Genomic DNA, 22208 nt, shown 5'->3' with positions numbered 1-22208 from the left:
AGAGATGAGATTATTTATCCTGTAGAATTTACCACATTTGGCTGATTGCATTTTTACTGTATTATTTAGCATATTCCTTTCTCTTCCATATTGTCTATAAGCTGGAAGTTAGGTCTAGAGACTGGGTTTGGTTCAGGTTTTAATATTTGGGGATGAAAATACTTCTCCATTGGGGCTACAGTGTACTTTCTATTGCACCATAACAGGCGGCACAGAATGCCCAGTTGTCTCAATTTTACTACTATAATGTACTAAACTTGATCAGCCTGATCTAGCTATTGTCAGCGTTAGCTGAGCTAGCTAACTGTCTTTTGAAACATATTATCGTATTCTACTCCAACGGTTTCTGCTCAGTATGATGTCTGTCTTTCTATAAAAGAGCTTCCACTGGATGTTGCTGAGCCTCCAGGATCCTGGATGGGACCTTTCCTCGAACTCATTGACAGAAGAGGGGCTTCCCTGGTGGCTCAGTGATAGATTGCCTGCAATGCAGGAGATGTAGGTTTGATCCCTGGGTCGGGAAGATCCCCTGGAAAAGGGAATGTGGCCCACTTCAGTATTCTTGCCTGGGGTGCCTGGGAAATCCCATAGAGAGAGGAGCCTGGTGGGCTACAGTCCATGGGGTTGCAAAGAGTTGGACTTGACTTCGCACTAAGTCACCACCACCATCATTGGCAAAAGAGGTTCTCCAAGTTCTCAGTGTGGTACTCAGATTCTCTCCTGGGGTTCCCACTTCAAGCAGGGGAGGGGAGGGGGTCACCCTTCCTTTCAGTGGTGACTTGGTACTGGGTTCCTTGGCTATTTTGACTGTTGTTATTGTTTAGTTGCTAAGTTGTGTCTGACTCCTTTGCGACCCCATGGACTTGTAGCCCCACCAGGGTCCTCTGTCCAAGGAAAAAATGTCCAGGTTTGTCTGTCCAGGCAAAAATACTAGAGTGGTTTGCTGTTTCCTTGATCTTCCCCACCCAGGAATTGAAACCCCATCTCCTTCATTGGCAGATGGATTCTACCACTTAGCTACCTGGGAAGCCTCTTTTGACCCTTAACAAGACCACATTCTCAGACCTCCACTTCTGCCATTAAAACAGCGCAGCTGTGGTTTCCTCATTCTAGTGTTAAGAGTGAGAAGGCAATGGCACCCACTCCAGTACTCTCGCCTGGAAAATCCCATGGACGGAGGAGCCTGGTAGGCTGCAGCCCATGGGGTCGTGAAGAGTCGGACAGGACTGAGCGACTTCCCTTTCACTTTTCACTTTCATGCATTGGAGAAGGAAATGGCAACCCACTCCAGTGTTCTTGCCTGGAGAATCCCCGGAACAGGGAGCCTGGTGAGTGCTGTCTGTGGGGTCACATAGAGTTGGACATGACTGAAGTGACTTAGCAGCAGTAGCAGCAGCAGTGTTAAGAGTAGATAGTGTTCTAGAGCTCCAGGGGATGTTTTTCACTTGGTTTTTGGTAAAGATGTTACTGCACACTTTTTTCTTTTTTCACATTCCTCTTGGCTCTTAACTGTTTTCTGTGAGAAGATCCTAGGAACTTCCAAAACTGCTCTGCTGCTGTTCCCTCTCCCTCACTTCTCTGCACTCTTGGTGTTTCAAGGTTTAAGTTGCCTGCTAGTTGACCTACATTTATTTATCAGATTCCTGCTATTGAAATGGCTCATTTGACTTCTATTAAAATAACTGTGACTTTTTCTAGTCTTAGATGTGTGATATAAGCCAGTATAAATTTAAGTATGAATATCCACTGGAAACAGTTGGGAGGCTCTCATCTGACAGCTATAATCTCTTGTTTACATTTTTAGCCAGGAGCTGTACAATGTTGCTATACTATGTTGTGAAATTCAGAAAAGCAAAAAGTGATGCTGGGTAAAGGGCCACCAAGCAGGCCACCTGAAAGGCTCTGTGTTTACCCTGATACCTGATCTGAACAAGAATGATACTAAATTCAAATACATGTCTGCAAACTTACCCTGGATGGCATTTGCCGGGTATGTTTTATTTATTGGAAGTAGAAAGGGAGATGAGCTGAACTCGCCAAGAGAGTAAGTCAGACAGAAGCACTTTGGAAGTTGAGGTCTGATCCCAAGTGTTAAGCACGCTGATCCAAATGCAGCAGTAGGAGCTTTACTGCCCTAAAGTTGCACGTGATCTGATTGAGCCACTTCTCAGACTTTAGGCTCCATGCTGAGATCAACTAAGAGCAAACTGTCTGTTAGAATTACGCCTTTTGTGATATGCTCTGGAGTCAAGATGAAAACTGCCAAAATATGCATATTAGCCAGTGAAAGCTTTTGAACAGACGATACACCTGGGTGGAACTTGATCTGCAGTAGTGAATGGGGAGTGAAATTGTGTGCCCATGGTTACAATACTGGCTGTCCCTGAATCGCTGGAGTCTTGAGGCAGACCTGGAGAAGGAGCAGTGAGTGAGCGCACAGATGCTGGAGCCCAGCTACCATGATTGGGTCCTTCCTCAGCCATTTTACTTAGAGACCTTTGGCGAGTGACTAAGTTTTCATATCTGTGAAGTGGAGATAAAAACATTCCCTAACTCATAAAGCTATTTTGCGAATTAAATGAGAATAGGTAAAGTATTCAAAATAGCAGTCGTCTGATTGGTAAACACTGTGTAAGTGTTTTCTATTGTTATTGTCTGTCTTCAAGAGTAGTTTTATTGGGTTATTAGCACATCTTATCAGAAAGGGTGACTAATGCCTCTCAGGTTATAGCAGTGGAGTTCTTCCATGACCACCATCAAATATTGAGAGCATTAATTTATTATTTGAATTAGAGCTAGTTGTGGCCATGTAACTAACAAAAAAGATGGATCCTGTTGGTTGAGTAAACTGATCCCCAAATTTAAGTTTAATACAGCCATTTTTATGTTTCATTGTTTCTCTCAAAGTGATTATCTGCAAAATGGAGCCATAATTCTCTAGCGATATCCTTAGGACTAAAAAATGTTCAGGTAACTTTTAATAGTACTTCATTTTAACTTAGGACACACTTTAATTAAGATCTTAATAATATGAGTGTATAAATGTAGCTTTATAGTATTGTTTTCTTACATATTTTTAAGGAAAGTATCCACATCGTTATGAATTTGCTCCCACCAGGTAATGTGAACATTAGATTAAAAGACTTTATAATGTTGAAACAGATTAATTGCAGATAAATTAATGAAGTGATGGTTCTATAGAAACATTTTCCATAATTTGAGTTTTGTGCTTTAATTATAATTGTCTTTTCTATAGACTTAATAGTTGGATTAAGTTCTATTAAGAACTATTAATAGACATTTTTCTTTTTCTTTCCTTTTTTTTTTTTTTTTTTGGCTGCATGGCATGTAGGATCCTATTTCCCTAATCAGGAATTGAACCTGGGTCCCCTGTAGGGGACATTGAACATATGACTGCCAGGAAAGTCGATAGACATTTGTATAAAGTAAGATTCTTTGGTGTCCCGGTGGGGTTTTGTTTATTTGTTTGTTTCTTCTTTGTTTGACATAAAACTGTAGGAAAAGAAAGTGAAGTCACTCAGTCTTGTCCCACTCTTTGCGACCCCATGGCCTGTAGCCTACCAGGCTCCTCCCTCCATGGGATTCTCCAGGCAAGAGTACCAGGGTGGGTTGCCATTTGCTTCTCCAGGGGATCTTCCTGACCCAGGGATTGAACCCGGGTCTCCTGCATTCCAGGCAGAGCTTTAACTTCTGAGCCACCAGGGAAGCCCATAAAACTGTAGGAGGCATCAGCAAATCAAAATTTAATTCTCAATCCCTTTAGTTTGATTTGAATTTAAAATCTGTAACATTGTATTTGACCTTGTAAGGCTACTTACAGGCTTATCACTTGAACCCTAACACAGAACTATTTGAGAGAGGGAAAAATGTGCAAGAATAATCTATCTGTGTATGTCTTTCAGAGTTTTCATTGGAAATCAGATGTTTAACAAGATTTAACAAACCTAATTTAAGAAATGCAGAGTTAAGTTTATCAAAATCCAGAACATCTTGTTAGAAGTATTTCCAATCTGAGAAATAACTTGATACACCATTTTATGGGAGTAGAAAGTAATACATAGTAATCCTACTTCAGCCTGCTGGAGTTCCTCCTTACTGACACGTTGTAACATTACAGTATCAAATCCTGGAAGGAGCCTACCTATAAGACCCCTAGACCTTTGCCCCTCACTGCCTCCTCTCTAAAATTAAAATATTAAATGTCCTTATTAATCAAAAATTCTATGAAGATTTTTAGTTGCTAAGCACAAATAATTTGCGTGGCTGATTTTAACCAAACAATTTGGAATAAGATTAACTACCAGAAGTATCTCTTCACTATTTCTAGCCCATGCCCATGTTTTGTCGAAGTAAACCTTTAGTTCCCTTTCTTAATGTTATTTTAAATTTCAGAATAAGTTACCCTCAACATTAAAGCCGAAAAGAATATAATTTTAGAAGAAAAATTTTTATTTTTATTTTGAAAGATGCCTGTTGTTACTCCATTTTGTGTAGTAATGGGAAGGTTGAGTCTGGTTACTTACCTGAAAGCAACTTTTCTAAGAAGAGTGGAAGGTAAGATAACAACCACAAGAACTGACTATGATCTCCAGCCTTTAACATTTTGTTTCCTTAAACTTCACAGCTCCCACTACCACCAGATCTGATAGCACTTCCCCGGCAAATGACTAACAGTCTGTTCTCAATTCTTCCATCCCCCACTCCACACACACACACACACACACACACACACATGACTAATGAATAAAAATAAAACAAGTACAATGTAATGGTCTATTTATAGTATATAAAGTCTTCATCCTTAGTTTTTGAAATATGGCTTTTCTTCCTTGCTTCAATCACATTGCTGTAAAGATACCCCTTGATTTAGGATAGAAAGTCTGATACTTGAACATCTCCAAAAATACAACATCTGTCCTTTTTAGTGAAACTTTCAGCTTGTCTCAGCTTTTATTTATGTATGTGTTTTAAACGCGTGTGAAGTGGTATCTTGTTGTGATTTTAATTTGCATTTTCCTAAGGATTAATGATGTTGATGTACAAAACATGCTTATTTGGATTTTAAATTCTTAAACCAGAATTCAATGAGACTTTTTTTTTTTTTTTTGGCCATGCTGCAGGGCATGCAGGATCTTAGTTCCCCCGAACAGGGATCGAGCCCGTGCCCGCTGCAGTGGAAGTGCAGAGTCTTAACCACTGGACCACCAGGGAAATTCTGATAAGACTTTTTGATCAATTTACCAAAATGGCTTTAGATCAACATTTGAGGGTCACATGAAGCTTTAGAAAATTTTCAGATATACTACCAGAAAAATGGTAGACCAGACTATTAAGGTTTATTCTCAAAGTACTTTCATAATTTTTCTGCACAACTGTCAGCTTCAGGGTTCCCACAAATCCTGAATTTGATTGGAATTTAACACTTTAAAATACTTTGATGATTTTAAAACTACTTAAGTAAAATAGCAGCCTGCAAGTAAGATAAGTCAAATGTAATTGAAATAGTTCTTGAGTGACCCATAGATTTAGCAGAAAGTGAAAGTTTCAGCTGAAGCTGCTGGAACATGCATTCTAAATCATAAAGGAGAGATTTAGAGAGAGATAGGGAGCAAGGAGGAGAATGGATGGAAAGAAAAGCAGATGGTGATGGATTTCTTGAAGGCAGATTTCTGTAGTCTTAGAACTTCAGGAGGAAGAGTATGCAACCTACACTGGGGAAGAAGTCTTCAGGAGGGAAAGGGGAGACTCTGCTTTACGTTTCCTTCATCTCTTTAAGATGAAGAGAAACGTAAAAGGACTGTGAAGCAGCTGTCTTTATTCCCCAGGTGGTAGATGAGAAAACTGAATTATCATAGAATTCCAGTAAGCAAGAAACAAGCCATTTAGTGTATTAAAAAAGAATATATAACATATGAATTCTAAGGGAGGTGCTCCAAGTTAGATGCAAATCTGCTACTGACCAGTATTGTTTCCTCTCATTTATGGATGGAGAAATTCAGCAACAGCTAAATAACTTGGAGGCCTACGGAATGAAAAAGCATGGTGTGGCAAATAGTATCTAGCACTTGCTAGTTATGTTTTTCCTGGGTTAGGCCATACTGATTAGATGCTCTCAGCACATCAATTTTGAAAAACAGTATGTATTTTAAAGAAGTATGGCATTTAGAAATGCCACAGTAAATGAAACAATAGCTTCATTATTAAACTTTTAGTTTTGAGTTGGCTAATTTTGTAAAATTATATAATGCAGCTCAACATTTTTTAAATAAACTTTTTGTATGTGTGACACATTAAGTAAGATATGTCTTAAAACTTAGGGAAGAAAGCAAAGTAAGGATGGAGAACTAAAATTGCCCCTATTTCTACCATCCAGATTTAAGCAAATACCTTTTAGTATAATGGATTCCTTTCATGCTTATTATAGTAGCCTTGAACTTTGTATAATATACATGTGCATATATAAGTTTAGTATATATGCTAAACTTACAAAGCTGTGTAGATATTACCATGCAATTAAATCCAGATTTTGAAGATTTTCATCATCCTGAAGAGGAACCCCATCCTTGTTTTCCCCCAAAACTTTCTCTCCTGGCCCTAGGTAACTACTAATATGCTTTCTATCTCTATAGATTAGCCTTTTCTGGGCATTTCATATTAATAGACTTTGTGCAATAGTATTTTGCATCTGGCTTCTTTCATTTAATGTTTTAAAGGTTCATCCATTTTGTATTAAGAGCACAGCAGTATTTTCTTATTTGTTATCGAATAGTTTTCCCCTGTCTGTAGATATACCACATTTCTTTTAATCCATTCATTAGCTGGTGGACATTTGGTTTGTTTCTATTTTTTGTCTATTAAGTGCAATGCTTTTATGAACATTCATGTACAAGTTAATTTTATGGATATATGTTTTCATTTCTCTTCAGTATTTATTGAGAAGTAGCATTTATGGATAACATGGTAAGTTCATCTTTAACTTTTTAAAAGAAACTGCCAGGTTGTTTTCCATAGGAGCTATAACAGTTATGCCTGATACAAAATTAGTACACAGAAATCTGTTACATTCCTAAACACTGACAGTGAACTATAAGAAGGAGAAGTTAAGGAAACGGTCCCATTAATCATCACATCAAAATTCCCTGTCAGTCCACTGCCCTTTCACTGGGGGTGAATGTGGATTCCATCCTTGATTGGGGAACTAAGATCCCACAAGCCACATGGCACAAAAAGAATAAAATACCTAGGAATAAACCTACCTAAGAGGTAAAAGACTTGTACTTGGAAAACCAGCAGACACTGATGAAAGGAACTGCAGGTGACACAAAGATTTAGATACATTGTGTTCTTGGATAGGCGGACTCGGTATTGTTAAAATGACCATACTACCCAAGGCAGTCCACTGATTCAGTGCAATTCTATCAAAATACCTGTGGCATTTTTCACAGAACTGGAACAAATAATTTTAAAATGTGTATGGAAACGCAGAAGACCCTGGATAGCCTAACCATGAGGCTATAAGTGAACCTCCAATATTTATAATAAAGTTTAATTTATGAAAGAGTTGCAAAGATATAACAGAGAATTTCTGTATAGCCTCACCCATTTCCCCCAGTGTTATATTCTTGTGTTACTGTGGTACATTTGTCATAAAAACAAACAACATGGGTAGCATTATTATTAACCAGACTCAGGCTGTTCATCAATGTCCTATTCTGTTCTGTGAGCCCCTGCAGGATGCCATATTGCATGTAGTCGTTATCTCCTTAATCTTCTCTGACCTGTGGCAGTTTCTCCTGCCTTCTTTGTTCTTCATGATCTTGACTGTTTGGAGGAGTACAACTCAGATATTTTTTAGAGCGTCCTTTAACGTGGGGTTGTTGTATTTTCTCATCATTAGAATAGGTTATGTGTTTAGGAAAGAATATCACAGAGATGAAGCATTCTCACCATATCATATGGTGGAGGGATATGACATCATTGATGATTTAGCCTTCATTACTTGGCTAAGGTGGTGTGTGCCAGGTTTTCAACTGTAAAGATGCTTTTTTTAAAAAAGTCTTTTAGTAAATTTGTTACAATATAGCTTCTGTTTTATGTTTTGGTGTTTTGATTGCAAGGTATGTGGGCTCTTAGCTCCCCAACCAGGGATCGAACCCACACCCCCTGGATTGGAAGGTGAAGTCTTAACCACTGGACTGCCAGGGAAATTCCTCAAGTTACTAGTTTCCATTCTCATCTTCTGTTTTTTGAAAGTGAATCACTCGGTTCAGCTCACTCTCAAATGGATGGGGGTAGGGGTGGGGAATTAAGCTCCACCTCCTGCAGTAGAGAGTATCAAAATGTATGTTGGGATTCTTCTGTCCCATTTATTTATTTAAATCGGTCTGTACTCATGTATGGGGCTTCCCAGGTGGCATAGTGGTAAAGAATGCTCCTGCCAATGCAGGAGACGTGGGTTCAATTCCTAGGTCGGAAAGATCCCCTAAAGAAGGAAATGGCAACCCACTCCAGTATTCTTGCCTGGAAAATTGCATAGACAGGAGAGCCTGGCGGGCTACAGTCCATGGGGTCACAAAGAGTTGGATGGGTACGACTAAGCGACTGAACTCGCACGCAGGCACTCATGTATACTTATTTTATACTTTGAGTTATAATCCAGTACTATGTTATTTGTTATTCACATCTTTCTAGTTTTGGCTATTGGAAGCTCTTCCACGTTGTCTGATGTATCAGTCTGTCTCTTCTTAGCAATATAATTTTTTTTAATGTGATACAATTCATATAGCATAAAGATCATCCATTTAAAGTATATTATTCAATTCTTTTAATGTACTCATATATTTGTGCAACCATCACCATGACCCCGCATTTCTCAGAACTCACCCTTCAAGTCTGCATCCTCTGGCAACCCTTTATCTACTTTCTGTCTCTGTAGATTTGCCTGTTCTGGACATTTCATATAAATAGACTGTGTCCTCTCTGTGACAGCTTCTTTCACTTTAGCACAGTGTTTATAAGGTTCATCTGTTTAGTATCTTTTTATTTTTGTTTTTTGTTGTTGTTGTTGTTTGTTTTATTTCTTATTGTTTTTGCATGGTTTCTGTCTGGCCTTTTAAGTCTTTATTCAGATGTTCTTTCTACATAGTTTTAATCATATGGGTATAAATTTGGTGGTGTGCTTTTGTGACTTAACATTATGTTGTCCATATGTTCCCATTCATCTCATAATCTGCATATTTATTTTAATGGTAAAAGGACACCAAGTTGGTATTCATTTAACATGATTCTTAGTTTGTAGTATCTGGGCTTGTTTCATTTTTCACTACTGTGAATGATATTGCTTTAAACTTTTTCATGCATATGGATTTTTATTATACCTTAGGATAGATCCCCAAGACTAAGATGCTTGAGTTGAAAAGTAGAATCATTTTCATGATTCTTTTTGGTACATTCTACCAGGTTACATTATAGAAAACTTACAACAAATTAACTGTGGTGGTGTTCAGTTGCCAAGTCATGACCAACTCTTTGCGAGCCCATGGACTGCAGCACTCCAGGCCTCCCTGTCCATCACCAACTCCCGGAGTTTGCTCAAACTCATGTCCATTGAGTTGGTGATGCCATCCAACCATCTCATCCTCTGTTGTCCCCTTCTCTTCCTTCCTGTAATCTTTACCAGCATCAGGGTCTTTTCCAATTAATAGCAAATTAAGAGATCACTTATTATATATATATATATATATACACACACACACACATCTGTCTCCTTATATAATCTTATTAGCGCTTTTTTCTAATTTAACACACATAAAGGAAAGAAATGAAAGAAGTCAGTGTGCTAAATATTTTACAAGAACTGTATTATTACTTCATTTAATCCTTGCCACCACTTCATAAGTTAGTTATTATTCTCAGTTGACAGTACAGGGACTGAGTGCCAAAGGCCCTTGGAGTTACAGCCAAAGGGCAGATACCAAAGATCAAGTGGTAGAAGATGATAGACACTCAAACCATTTCATTAAGAACTGAGCCCAGAGCAGGAAAGGGAGCCAAGGCACTGGACCAATGGGACAAAGACCCAGGAAGGCCTAAGCTAGATTGGTTCAACAGGAAGTCTCTCTCTTTTTTTTTCGGCTGTGCTGGGTCTTCCTTGCTGTGCACAGGCTCTCTAAGTGCGGTGAGTGAGGGCTACTCTGTTGCAGTGCACCAGTTTCTCATTGCAGTGTCTTCTCTTGGGTGGAGCATGAGCTCTAGATGTGGGGGCTTCACTAGTTGCAGCTGGTGGGCTCTGGAGCAGGGACTCAGTAGTTGCTGAGGCACGAGGGCTTAGTTGCTCCATGGATGTGGGATCTTCATGGACCTGGGATCCAACCCATGTCCCTTGCATTGATGGGCAGATTCTTATCCACTGTACCTACAGGAAAGTTCAACAGGAAGTCCTTTTCATGCATTCAAAAATACATCTCTTGGACTTCCCTGTGGTCCAGTAGTTAAGAATCTGCCTGCCAATGCAGGGGACACGGGTTCAATCCCTGATCCGGGAACACCCCACATGCCATGGGGAGATCTGAATAAAGTATAAACTTCAGTTAATAATAATGTATCAATTTCATTAATTGTAACATAACAAAGTTATGACCAACCTAGACAGCATATTAAAAGGCAGAGATATTACTTTGCCAACAAAGGTCCATCTTGTCAAGGTTTTTCCAGTAGTCATGTGTGGATGGACTATAAAGAAAGCTGAGTGCTGAAGAATTGATGCTTTTGAACTGTGGTGTTGGAGAAGACTCTTGAGAGTCCCTTGGACTGCAAGAGATCTAACCAGTCCATCCTAAAGGAGATCAGTCCTGGGTGTTCATTGGAAGGACTGATGTTGAAGCTGAAACTCCAATACTTTGGCCACTTGATGTGAAGAGCTGACTCATTTGAAAGACCCTGATGCTGGCAAAGATTGAAGGTGGGAAGAGAAGGGGATGACAAAGGATGAGAAGGTTGGATGGCATCACCGACTCAATGGACATGAGTTTGGGTAGACTCTGGGAGTTGGTAATGGACAGGGAGGCTTGGCGTGCTGCAGACCACGGGTTCGCAAAGAGTCAGACGCGAATGAGTGACTGAACTGAACTGAACTGATGCACTGTACTAAGATGTTGAGAATAGGGGAAACTCATTGTGGAATATATGAGAACACTCTATATGTCCTTGAAATTTTTTCTATGAATCTAAAACTGTTCTAAAAAATAAAATCTATGGAACTGAAAGACATCAGTGGGCCACAGCTAGCATTTTTTTCCTCAATATTTTATTCTGATGATTTTCAAATATACTGCAAAGTTGAAAAGAATTTCACAGTGATTTCTCATATACTTGCCACTCCATTCTAACATTAATGTTTTACTATTTCATCCATCCCTCAGTATCTATAGGGGATTGGTTCCAGGGCTCCCACACATACCAAAATCTGTGAATGCTCAAGTTCCTTATGTAAAATGGTGTCATGTTTGCATACAACCTACACGCATCCTTCATATAGTTTAAGATAACTTAAAGTAATCTAGAAATAACTCTAAATTACTTATTATACCTGGTACAATGTAAATGCTACATAAATAGTTGTCATTGCACAGCATATTCAAGTTTTGTTTTTTGTAACTTCCTGGAATTTTTTTCCCAAAGACTTTCAATCTGTGGTTGTTTGAATATGTGGATACAGAACCCACAGATCTAGAGGGCCGAGTGTACTTACTTTATCATATACCTAATTGTCTATCTGTCTATCTACCGATCCATTAATTTATCTTAATTTTTTGGTGTAAATTATAGGGAGTTTCCTGGTGGCCTTGTGGTTAGGATTATGGGCTTTCTCTGCAGTAGCCCCGGGTTCAATCCCTGGTCAGGGAACTGAGATTCCCTCAAGCCACACAGCATGCCCCCCCAAATAAAACAAAGTAAATTATAGATATCAGTATATTTTCCCCAAATACCTCAGCATATGTATCATTAACTAGAGTATTAGTTTCTTTTTATGTAAAATTTGCATATAATAAAAGGGTAAATCTTCACATTTGGTGAGTTTTGAAAAAAATCCATGTCTATGTAATCCAAACTCCCCACAACTGCATTTTTTTTACACAATGAAATGTCATAGAAGATATTAGAGTACAGTCCACAAAGTGTGAGCAAGTATTGTTTTATGAACTTCTGCTCAAATATGTATGTACCCGTATATGTAAAATATGTCACAATGTAAAATATATCGCAAGAAAGTGAAACTCATTGGTCTGGTAGGGGAACTCAGAATGTAATTGAATAGTGACTGTTTAGGGTGACAGATTTTGTAAAATGCAGTGATGGTTTAAAAGAAAAGGTAGCCAACATTTTGTGGTTAGAAAGAGAGATTTGGATAGCCGGGAAAGGCTTGTCTCAGGAAAAGGTGATATATTATCATAATGATGTGGGCCCACACTTACCTAGCACTCACTTGATGCCAACTGCCAAACACTGTTCCAAGAATGTTACATATACTAACTACTGCTCACAACCCAGAAGGTCTAATAGTGCTAATATTATTCCCATTGTACTTCAGATTGAGTACAGGAAGATTAAGTAATTTGCCCAGAATCACAAGGCTAATAAGTAGTAGAGCCAGTCAAGTTCTGTCTAGTTAGTTCATGCTTTTGACTATTATACTCTGTGAATACTATATAATTTTGGGGGGTGGAAATTGTCTTTTTAACTTAAGAGATTTTATTTCAGTCACTTTCATGAGGCCAGAAAAAAAATTTTTGTCTGATATTACCTGAGTGTGTGTGTGTGTTTTACAATATTGTGATTCTGGGCTACATAGAAAGCATTTAGAGCTCGAAAGGATGTTGTTGTTCAGTCGTGAAGTTTCATGTTCGACTCTTTGCAACCCCATGGCTGTAGCCTGCCAGACTCCTCTGTCCATGGGGTTCTCCAGGTAAGAATACTGGAATGGGTTGCCATTTCCTTCTCCAGAAGGGCCATCTTCAAATATCTTCGTTTTTAAAAACTTCCTGCTCTACTGTTTTCAAGTGAATTGTTTGGTATTTTCCAAATTAATTATGCAGCAGCTTTAGAAAAGATAATGTTGAGTTGATCATTCCCACAGGTACCCGAAGTTGATGCCTATTAAGCTTAAATGAACATTTAATTACACTAATACACCGAGTGAGGCAGAGGCAACGTGATAAATTAAAGGCAGCATTATATTATGAGTCAAGAGAGCCGAATTCAGGATTTCACTCTACATCTCAGGTTACTGGTTTTCCCATAAAGAGAGTGCACATCAGAGATGACAGATACAAGGGACGTATGTTGCCACACCCTGCCTCCTAACCCACAGCTGACATTACTAATTATTCATGACATTGTTTTGTGCAGAACCTGAAGACAGCTTCAGAATCCTTCCCAACACAGTGCTCGAAGCACTTAGTACAGTTAATCACAGTTGGCACCCAAGTTGAAATATGTTTATCGTCTTTGGATAGGACAACTATAAAGATTCTTCCAGTTCTAACTCCCAGAAATACATCATCAGAAATATAAAAACTGTGCTCAATTCAATATTTACTTCCATCCTTCCAGTCTCTCTTCTCTCTAAGCATTAAGTTTACATCATAATAAACTCTCTACATCATGTAGAGGGCTCGTATTCTGCCGTGACTCTACCAACCTCCCCTAACCTTGGCCTGTAGGCATCCTAGCACCCTCTGTGTAATGTCTTTCCCAGTAAAGTTTCCTTCCTTTTTTCTTCCTTGATTTTTCGTGTACATTCACACAAGTTCTTGGGTGTAGAATCTGGTAACTTCTTGACAGTCAAAACCTCTTCCCCAGCCTGTGTGTTGTTGAATGCAAAGATTATTAAGAGAGGAAGTTCATACCTGCTCCCTGACCACTCCCAGCACTTGTCTAAGCAGATTCCTTCTTATTGCCCTACCCTGGTTTCATAGTTATTTAATCTCCCTCCTCCCTCATAATTAGTAACCAGGGTAGGTGCTTAAGTCATTCATCTTCAGTTCTCAAACATGTACCTGTCTCCGAGTCTCTGCAATGTATATTTTGGTGTTGTATATTTTATAATACAAATAGTTTACAGTTTTGCTTGTCCACTTTATTACCACTGTGTAATCCTACGGTTATAAATTGTGTAATTGTTTATGAGCGTGCAAAAAAAAAAAAATGATGTATTCCAGTCTTTAGATGCCTTCAGCTACTATTTTCAAAACTTGTGTGCTAATGAGTGTCAGTTCAGCGCGTCCTTGTTGGGTCACCCTTCCTCTTGAAGTCAGTGGGAAGGAATGCTGTGCTTACAAGGTAGAAACCAACTTGATCCCTTGGTATAGCATCTTAGTGGGGTCATTTTACATCTCATTTTACCACTTAATGCAGCTAGGGCATTTAAAGGCGAAGGTTTGGTCGTGAGTACCTTTGAGACAATATATTTTTCATTTTTTTTTGGTCATTTACCCGGCAGTTGGAATCCAGGGTATATTTCTAACTTTCGTAAAGATGGTTTTAAAATAACTTTGCTGAAAGGGAGTAAAAGAAAGGATGGTAATCTTAATTTATTAGTCATCTGCCATAATTTACAGGCAGTCATTTGTAAGGAGAATAAAAGCAGCACTTGCTGCCGTGTGATTAAGTAACACAGAGGCTGTTGCAATCCCACCTGCAGTAGTGAGTCTATCTTCCTGGAAAAGAGAGTGAATGGCCGCAGGCCTCCCCCATGGCCCTGCTGGCAAGTCCCCAGCTGAGCTGGTCTAGATGGCATCCTGTTCTACGTGAATGCAGCAGCCCCAAGCTTTGCCAGCCTGGATCCGGTTCTAACCGACTCTTAATGTTTGGAATTGTTTTGAGATAACCACCAGTGTGACAGGGTTTAGGATATGAGAGATGAGCTGGGAGGGCAAAAAGATAATATAAAACTTAGTTCAAATATTAAAATCTGTTGCAACTCTTCTGTAAAATTCTTCCAACTTTTAAATTTTCACTTAAGTACTAACTATGCTTAACCTTAGTCTTTTGCACTGATTTTCAAAGATACTGCAAAATGTGAATATGATACTATACTATTGGCTTTAGATGAGACAGCTCTGATGCTCATGATGAAAGAACTGGCCATCGGTCAATATTGTGTGCATCTGCATTGATTATTTGGAAAACTAGTTAAGTATAAGAACAAGGAACATGAGCTGCATTATAGCTGAGTTGGAAATAAAACTGCAAGCATGAACCCCTAGGAGTAGAGTGTTAGGGGTCTGTCTTGTCCTCTGAGCTGTGTCTCATCCCTGACACACAGTCATCCAGGGATACTGGGTACCATAACATCCATAGAATTCAATTTGCTTGTCCTTGAAATGGGAATAACCGAAGTCCCTGCTACAGCCCGTGGGGTCGCAAAGAGTCAGACACAACTGAGCGAGTTCACTTCACTTCACTTCACTGCTGCAGAAAACTGTGAGAACTAAATAATGTATGTAAACTGCTCAGTACAGGACCTTGTAGGACTTGTTGTAGGGCCTTGTTTGAGGACTTTGACAAATAATTGATGTTACTGTGGCTCCCAGCACTAACAAAAGAGGAACTTCAGTACAGATCCTGTCTCCACTGTCCATAGAATAAAGTTCATATTCCTTAGCATCACTTCTAAAGCCAATTTTATCTTATGTGAGCAGCTCAGCTTCCTATGACCATTCTTCCTGCCCCTTGACCTGCAACCAAAGTGAGTTTTCCCAGAGCTTTCATTCCCCTAATTTCTGTGCCTCAGAGTCACTCCCTCTGGGTCATTCTTCAAGGTCTTGTTTAAATGCCCCTTTTCTGGGAAGCCGTTCCCAACTCTCTGGTGATGCTCCTTGCCCCTCCTTTTTGTACACCAGACAAGTCTGCCTGTCCCAGTAAAACTTAGCACTTTGTAATGCTGTTACTTTCTTACTTGCCCAGCACCTTTGCTAGGTGTCATGATCGGAAGATCGGAAATCATTACTTCTTCATCTCCATAATCTCTTTCTGGTGCTTGACACGTAGTTGGCACCCAAGAAGACTGATGAAACAATGGAATGAATATGAGTAGAAGCACTATGGATACCCAAAAATGTTTTTGGAGGATAACTAATGAAAATTTATCTTTATTTATTAAAACCCCATTTAGTTCACAGGAGTGAAGACCAATGTTATCAGAAGACATTTTACTTCTGGTTTATCTGTGGAACACATTTAATACGATTCTTGAGAAATTTGATTTTGTCTTTCTGTTGTTCTTTTTGTCCTTCAGGTTCTGGTTACAGCCATCCCTTGCCATATCTTTTGAATTATACTTGGAAAAATAGTGACCAGAGGAAAAAAAATGATAAAATTTTTCCTCATGGTGAATAAACAAGGGCAGACCCGACTTTCTAAGTACTATGAACATGTGGAGATTAATAAGCGTACGCTTCTGGAAACAGAAGTCATAAAGAGCTGTCTCTCTCGATCTAATGAACAAGTAAGTCTGATTCTCTCTTTCATCTTTGCATCCAACTCAGTGTGGCAGATTTGTTATTACTGAGTCTCAAGGGCCATCGTTTTCTTTGAACCCCATTCTTTCAATAGCTATTAGAGAAAAATAACAAATGAAGTGAAATGAAGTCTGGTGTACAGCTCTCTTTACATCCCCTTAAGGAAAATAAAAGCAAAGAAAACCAGGGAAAGTCTTGGGTTCGTATTTAGGTCAGCATATTTGTCTCATTGCACTATGGAAGTGGCAAATTTACTCCTGCTAATAGACATGCCTTCTTTTTTTGTTCATGAGAACTGAGCCCTTGGAACTCTCAGGAGTCCCTGTAGCAGATAGCTTTCTTTAAGCCAGAAAGATGAGGTCAAATGACCAGGATAGAGGGACACACTCAAGACCCACTTTATGCCAGAGGATGATAACATGATTCTCATGTGGAATGAGGTGTTTTTTATTCTGCTTATCATTTTTATAAATTTGCCACCAACATAAAACTGGAACAAGTAATTTAAAAACAAAACAAACTTGATTTGAACTTGTCTTATATAGATGAGAGAAATGAAAGTTAGCAAATGCATGTGAAATAACTAATTGATCCATTCTGCCCAAATTGAGGTTAAATTGAATCATTAAAATAATACTAAATGGGAATTTTAAAAACTGAGTCTACTTTTACAAGGGATATTAATTGGAGAATTACTTAGTCCAGGCCCTAAGCTTGGAATCCTTTGGAAATCATGGAGCAAACTAAGGCAAAATCAGAAAGCCTATATAAATCACCCATTAATTTGCCATTTCTCCATTTCACTGACTATGTAGAAAGGCTGCTTGTAGGAACCACTGGTAAGTCATAAAATATTAAGGTGCATCAGTGCTCAGAAGGGACACATTGACACTGTGTTCCCCTTGGCTTCTAAATTGATTTTCCAGTCGGAACATCTCAAGAGTCCTCTTTGAGTTACTGGTTTGGCCTGCCATGGCACACACTACTTTATGTAGTTGTCAAAAGGAAACCGAAACTATTAAAGAACTGTGTTAATAGCCATAGACTTTAAGTAAGGGTAAACAGACTGAAGAAACATTTCTGTTTGAATCTCTACAGAATGCAGGCACTCCCCAGTTTCAAACATCACTTTCACTGATATATTTCACCCTCTGAGATATATGCTTTGAGATGAGTATACCGTTAGATATTTTTGAAGCATTCTAAATTATCTTAGATCTTAAAGGGAACCCAAAAGTAACACAGTCTCAGCTTCATTTTTATTTTATCCACAGAAGTGCTTTGATAGTTTTTTTTGAATGTCGGAAACTCCTGAGAGGCTTTGAAAAATGTTCCTCAGTTCTTTCAGATAGGAAGTGATTCCTTGAAAGATCTGACTGAGCAGAAATTATACTGGCTCTGCAGTGAACCTAAAGCTGTAGAATGGTCCTGGATTTAATGGTTTTTATCCTAATTTCAAATAAAAGCCTCAAACCTTTCCATTATATAGATTGTCGAATGGCTTCGCATGGAAAAAAATGCCATAATCGAAGCTTGCAGCTTCAGGAATTCCCTGGCAGTGCAGTGGTTAGGCGGAGAAGCCAATGGCAACCCACTCCAATACTCTTGCCGGGAAAATCCCATGGACGGAGGAGCCTGGTAGGCTGCAGTCCATGGTGTCGCTGAGTCAGACGTGACTGAGGACTTCACTTTCACTTTTCACTTTCACGAATTGGAGAAGGAAATGGCAACCCACTCCAGTGTTCTTGCCTGGAGAATCCCAGGGACGGCGGAGCCTGGTGGGCTGCCGTCTATGGGGTCGCACAGAGTCGGACACAACTGAAGTGACTTAGCAGCAGCAGCAGCAGCAGTGGTTAGTACTCTTCCCTTTCACTGCCATGCCCATGGTTTTGATCCATGGGCAGGGAACTAAGATCCTGCATGCCACACAGTGCGGTCAAAAAAAACCCCTTGAAGCTTCATTCCCAGGTATATCTGAATGTCATAGAGCAACATATCCCAGTGCAAAAAGTGATACAGTTCTTAATCACATTTGGTCAAGCAAACCCAAAAGTCTAAAGGAAGGGCAACACTGTGCCTTCATCCTGCTGGTTGAATTCCTATCCATCCAGCGTCTTCCTCTCCCTCTTTATATAATGACATTAGGGGAGAGATGAATGGGAAGTGAATTGTTTTCTCCACTAGTCAATAGTGGTAAGTTATTTATTAATTCTTATGAGTGAGTGAGTGAGTGAGTGAAGTCGCTCAGTCGTGTCCGACTCTTTGCGACCCCATGGACTGTAGCCTACCAGGCTTCTCCCTCCATGGGATTCTCCAGGCAAGAGTACTGGAGTGGGTTGCCATTTCCTTCTCCAGTTAATTCTTATAAAGCACTATTTACAATGGATGATTTTTGTCTAGTATCTGTTACATAAAAACCATCTTTAAATAATTTTTAAAATGAGCCTGTGCTGTGCTGTGCTTAGTCGCTCAGCCATGTTCTGACTCTTTGCGAACCCATGGACTATAGCCCGCTGGCTTCTCTGTCCATGGATTTTATCCAGACAAGATTTCTAGAAGGGGTTGCCATGCCTCCTCCAGGGGATATTTCCAGCCCAGGGACCTAACTCCTGTCACTTACGTCTCCTGCACTAGCGGGCAGGTTCTTTACCACTGGTGCTACCTGGGAAGCCCCGTGTAACATCTTAGTGTTGTATATTTCTAGGAGTGTGTTGACGGATCCTCAGATCAGAACCTAGAATTCTGCATGCCATTTTCAAGAAATCCCCGTCAACCTTAGGAATTAATATCTAATTGTGTTTTGCCTAGTGCTCTTTCATTGAATATAAGGACTTTAAGCTGATATACCGGCAGTACGCAGCTCTCTTCATTGTGGTTGGAGTTAATGACACAGAGGTAAGATAATAGAAGAGCTTATGGAAAATATAAGAAAATTAGGAATAACAGTCTGCTTTTTATTCTTCTTTAAATTGACATTTTCTTCCCCACTTACCTCCACGAGCATTATCTTGACTCTGGAAGGATATTGTTTTGTTTGTTTGTTTTTTAAGGGCATTGGATTTTGGGGAAAGCTATGTGGAAGAGATAAACTAGGATTTTTCTTGGATTAGATGAGCAGCTTGTGAAGAAGCATGAGACCACAGAATGCCTTCCTGGACCCTAAGCAGTGCCAGTTTCCTGCCCTCGTTCTGCGCGGCAGAGGGGGGCCACCAAGCCAAGGGTAGAGGCCAGACAGTGGTGGTGTTCAACCTCGGCTGACGTGACAGGAGCCAGAGCAAACTGTGAATGTGAATGTGCTGTGATGACGTCTCATCAGGTGTAGTTCACCTTTTCAGAAATGTCAGTCTCAGATCAATAGCCCCTTTGGCCATGGAATCCCTGAAAAGGATGTTTAAGATCTAAAATACTTTGAAATCTCAGTTGATTGTTTTTCACCCATGCACCAAACTTTGAAACAGTTTCCCCATCTTCTACAGATAGAAAAGTGACAACATGAAGACCCTGAAGGAAAAGAACAACAATTGACTTTAGCCATTCATTGGTCCTGAAGTCAGGGAGTAAACCTCAAAATTCTAATCACTAGACTCAATCTAGTTTCAGTGCAGCTAGATTCATCGCGGGCTTTTCAAAAAATCTTAGAGGTTAAGGTTTTCTTCATTTCCCCTGTTGATAAGCTTCCTTTAAACAAATAAGTCCTAGAATTATTCTGAATATTTGTTGATAGAAAGCTACTTTGCTCACATTATCTGTTTCCCAACCCAAATTTTCTAAAACCTGGCTGCTGACGGGGCGGCTCCATTTGTGTTTTCCCTATACGTCACACTGAAATTATTTACACCATTCCTTTTTTATTTCAGAACGAGATGGCAATTTATGAATTCATCCATAACTTTGTGGAAGTTTTAGATGACTACTTCAGCCGAGTGGTAAGTTTAATGACTTAAAAATGGTTTTCATCCTTTGCCCAATTTCCAAGAAATAGGTCTAAAAAAACAAAAAACATGTTAATATAGAGCTTTAATGTGTAAAAGTTAAAAAATCAAATGATGCCAGATTTTCTTTACCTTTCCTTCTGGCTCATCCAAAGTGTAAGAAACTATGTTATGTCTAGATCTCTATACAGAGCCAGTTCTATAAGACTAAGAACTTCTTGTGTCTTTCTCTCAGTTAAGATATTCTGCTATATAAATCGATCCCTTCTTCTTTCTTCTGCTTCCCTTCCTAGGGCACCAAGACCCTTTTAGTTTAAGATTCATTTCCATACAAACCCTTGCTGTGAGGATCAGAACCAACTCCCCTTAAGGAATACATGAGTTCCTTTCCAACAGTCCTTTATTTTAACAGTTGTACTGAAATGTAACTTAATGATATACAATTCCCCTTCAAAGGGCATAGTTTTTAGTATGTACCCAGAGTTGTGAAACCATTACCACAAAGTTTAAAAATATTTTGCCAAAAAGAAACACCATACCCATTAGCATTTCTCTCCCGCTTAACTACTCCACTTGCTCCAAGCCCCAGATAACCTCTAATGTACTTTCTATCGCTATAGGTTTGCCTATTCTAGACATTTTATCTAAATAGAATTTTATGAAGTTCAATAATATGCAGTCTTTTATGACTGAATTTTTTACTTTAGCATAATGTTTTCAAGACATTGATCACATTGTAATGTCTGTCAGGACGCCTTTCCTTTTTATTTCTGAATAATATTCTATTCTATGGATATTTTGTGAATTCATTCTTCAGTTGATGGACATTGGGTTATTTATGCTTTTTGTCTATTATGAGTGATACCACTATGAATGCTTGTATACACATTCTTGTGTGGAATCATGTTTTCAGTTCTCCTCTACCTAAGGAGTAGAATTGGGGGGGTGATATGGTAACACCATGTTTATCATTTTGATGAACTGCCAAACTGTTTTCAAAAATAGCTCCATGATTTAAATTCTCACCAGCAGTATATGAGAGTTCTAATTCTCCACATCCTCACCAAACCTTGTTATTATCTGTGTTTTTGATTATAGCCATCCCAGTGGGTATGAAATGGTATAAATAAGTTGTGAGTTTTATTTGCTTTTCACTGATGGATAACAGTGTTGAGCATCTTTTCATGTGTTTATTGGCCCTCTGTATATCTTCTTTGGAGAAATGTTTGTTCACACCCTTTGCCCATTTTTCAATTGCATTATTTGTCTTTTTTATTGTTGAGTTGTGGAAGTTCTTGATGTAGTCTGACTATAAATCTCTTATCAGACATGACTTGAAAATGCTGTCTCCATTCAGTGGTTTTCTTTTCACTTTCTTCATGCTGTCTTTTGAAACACAACAGTTCTTAATTTTGAATAAGTTGAATTATTCTGCTGCTTATGTTTTGGTGTCATGTCTAAAAAGGCTTTTGCCTAACCTAAAGTCATAAAGATTTACTCTTTAGGTGTTCTTTTCTTTTTTCCCCAACTCAAACCTTATTGATTTCAATGTTATATTTGTTTCATTTGTATAATAGTTTTAGCTCCTGCTTTTAGGTCTTCGAGCCATTTTGAGTAATTTTTGTACATGGTTTGAAGTAGGGGGTCTAACTTCATGTTATATCCAGTTGTCCATGTGCCATTTGTTGAGAAGACTATTCTCCCCACCCCACCCCCATTTAATTGTCTTGGCACA

The 22208-nt window shown here is 39.0% G+C and overlaps 1 protein-coding gene across 1 annotated transcript in view; it reads left to right on the top strand.

The window, feature by feature from the left end:
- The window catches only part of AP4S1 (adaptor related protein complex 4 subunit sigma 1), a 45226-nt gene that overhangs the window by 9710 nt on the left and 13308 nt on the right, over positions 1 to 22208 (top strand). Inside the window, exons 2-4 of the mRNA XM_040257175.1 lie at positions 16319 to 16528; positions 19350 to 19436; positions 20399 to 20467. Coding sequence (XP_040113109.1) covers positions 16391 to 16528; positions 19350 to 19436; positions 20399 to 20467 — 294 coding nt within the window. The 5' untranslated portion in view covers positions 16319 to 16390. The remainder of the gene's footprint in view (positions 1 to 16318; positions 16529 to 19349; positions 19437 to 20398; positions 20468 to 22208) is intronic.

This window comes from Oryx dammah, unplaced genomic scaffold (genome assembly GCF_014754425.2).
Source record: "Oryx dammah isolate SB20612 unplaced genomic scaffold, SCBI_Odam_1.1 HiC_scaffold_16, whole genome shotgun sequence".
NCBI classification, from domain to species: Eukaryota; Metazoa; Chordata; class Mammalia; order Artiodactyla; family Bovidae; genus Oryx; species Oryx dammah.
Note: the sequence above shows the minus strand (reverse complement) of the source record. Positions and strands in the feature narration are given on the sequence as shown.